Here is a 2,077-nt window from a genome sequence, read left to right as displayed (position 1 = left end):
GGCAGTGGATGCGGAGCCGTCGGGTGGGCTGTGCTGGCTCAAGCAGTGGAGTGGCACCGCCGTGCCCGCCGTCGGCCACGCCTCTGGCACCTTTAGCCGGGAGGCGGCGTGCGGGTGCGAGCTCATCGCCGCCTCGCGGCTAGAGGAGTCTCCATTGCTAGCCGAGGCCACAGCTCGGTCTCCGGCAGGTTGCGCGCCACTTTGCTTGCGCGACGTGGCGTGCGCTGGCTTTGATTGGGCGCCCAGCGTGGCGTGGGGCGGCGGCGTCTGCCGCCTCCGCCGCCGTCCGCCTGTCGCTCATTTTGTGCCATTGCCCGCGGCCGTGGCCGGCGGTCGTGAGGAGACAGCGGGAGTGGTGCGGCTCAAGCGGCGCTTGTTGCTGGTGCACAATCATCCGCCGCACCTCGGCTTTGGCAGCGACCGGCGGCTGCTCGCCCTCGCCCAGGCCCTCGTGGATTCGCGCTTCCACCTCCTTTTTGTGGGCGCCGACGCGGCGGGCAAAGCAGGTCGCTCGCAGGGCAGAGCACAGCTGCTGTCCATCGGGGTGGAGCTAGTGTCGGCCATCAGCGAGGTGGAGCTGACGCAGCTCGCGACGAAGCACGATGTGAGTGTTGTCATCCTTACCCTCTGGTTCTGGGGGGCGAGTGCGTCGATGCCGGCACGCTATCTCCGGATGTTGCGCACCTCTCTGCCACACCTCAAGATTGTGGTGATGACCGACGACGTACACCACTTGCGGCAGCGAGGTCTCGAGGCTCGCGCGGCGTCGACGCGTGGCGTGGCCCTCCGGACGGGAGCAGAGGCGGAGGAGATGAAGGAGGAGGAGCTCAGCCACTACTACCACGCTGACCACGTGCTTACCATCTCGGATGTCGATCGCGGCTCTATCCTGCAATCCCTCCGGCCCGGGCGACGCATACACCCGCGCCGCTTCTCCACTCTGCGGCACGTCTTTGGTGAAGCGCCGCATTTCCCGCTCGCCAGCGCGCCGCCGTTCCGCGACCGGCGAAACGCCCTCTTCGTCGGCAACATGAACAATCCGACGAACGTCGACGGGCTTACGTGGTTTGCCGACGCCGTGATGCCGTTGCTTCTGCAGCGACAACCCTCGTTTCGGCTGCGCGTCGTTGGCTCGTGGGCGGGGGGTGGGGAGGGGGTGGGGGCGTTGCGGCGCCGGCTCGAGTCGCTCGCGGCTGTCGATCTGCTCGGCTACATCGACGACGTCGGTTCGGAGCTGCGGAGTGCGCGGCTACTCGTTGTCCCCATCCGCTGGGCGACGGGGATCCTGACCAAGCAGACTCTCGCTCACGTCCATGGGCTGCCCACCGCGATCACGCCAGCGGCCGCCGCGCACGCGGCTCCGGAGCCGATCGACCCTGCTGGTTTTGCGCGAGTCTGGAGCCACCGGCAAGGGGGCTACGATACGGCGCGCGTAGCGGCCGTCGGCGACACTGCCGCCGCTTTTGCCGCCGCTGTCCTCCACTTGCACGGCAATGCGTCCGCGTGGGTCGAGATCAGCGCGGCGGCGGCGCGCTTCGCCAAGTCGGGGGGCGGGGGGCAAGGAGTGTGCCCCGAGGCGCTGCGGCGGGACGTGGAGGCATTCTGGGCTGTGATGGAGGAGACCGCCTGCTTTGTACGTTAGCGGCCAGTGTTGTGTCAGTCTTTCGGTACCGTACGTTACTCCGTCGTTAGCCCACTCGACTCGTATTGCGGTTTGTGGGTTTCTACTAGAGTTTGCGCCGTCTCGCGTCTGCGCGGTGATCTGACTATGCGCATCGCCGGGATTCACACAGTGGACAAAATTCTTTTCACGAGAGAGAGACAGAGACAGAGAGAGAGAGAGAGCGAGAGACATCTCGCTCCTCGACCCTGCTCCATCGATTCCACTCTGCCCGCTGCTCCCCGCTTCTCCGCTATCGCCTCCGCTCTCCACTTCCATCTGAGCCTCTTCCCTCACACACACACACACACACACACACACACACACACACACACACACACACACACAATCACACTTTCCGCCAGGGTGTTTTTTTCGTGGCGTTGATTGAAAGTGCCCAGATTTGGATTCCGTGCC

At 65.6% G+C, this 2,077-nt stretch overlaps 1 protein-coding gene across 1 annotated transcript in view; it reads left to right on the top strand.

The window, feature by feature from the left end:
* The window catches only part of EMIHUDRAFT_214571 (hypothetical protein), a gene marked incomplete at both ends in the record, with an annotated part of 2,522 nt that extends 880 nt beyond the window's left edge, over positions 1-1,642 (top strand). The window contains one exon of the mRNA XM_005763660.1: positions 47-1,642. Within this exon, the coding sequence (XP_005763717.1) occupies positions 47-1,642 (1,596 nt within the window). The remainder of the gene's footprint in view (positions 1-46) is intronic.
* Between the last annotated feature and the right edge of the window lie 435 nt (positions 1,643-2,077).

The sequence above is a fragment of the Emiliania huxleyi genome, assembly GCF_000372725.1.
Source record: "Emiliania huxleyi CCMP1516 unplaced genomic scaffold EMIHUscaffold_62, whole genome shotgun sequence".
NCBI lineage: Eukaryota > Haptophyta > Isochrysidales > Noelaerhabdaceae > Emiliania > Emiliania huxleyi.
Note: the sequence above shows the minus strand (reverse complement) of the source record. Positions and strands in the feature narration are given on the sequence as shown.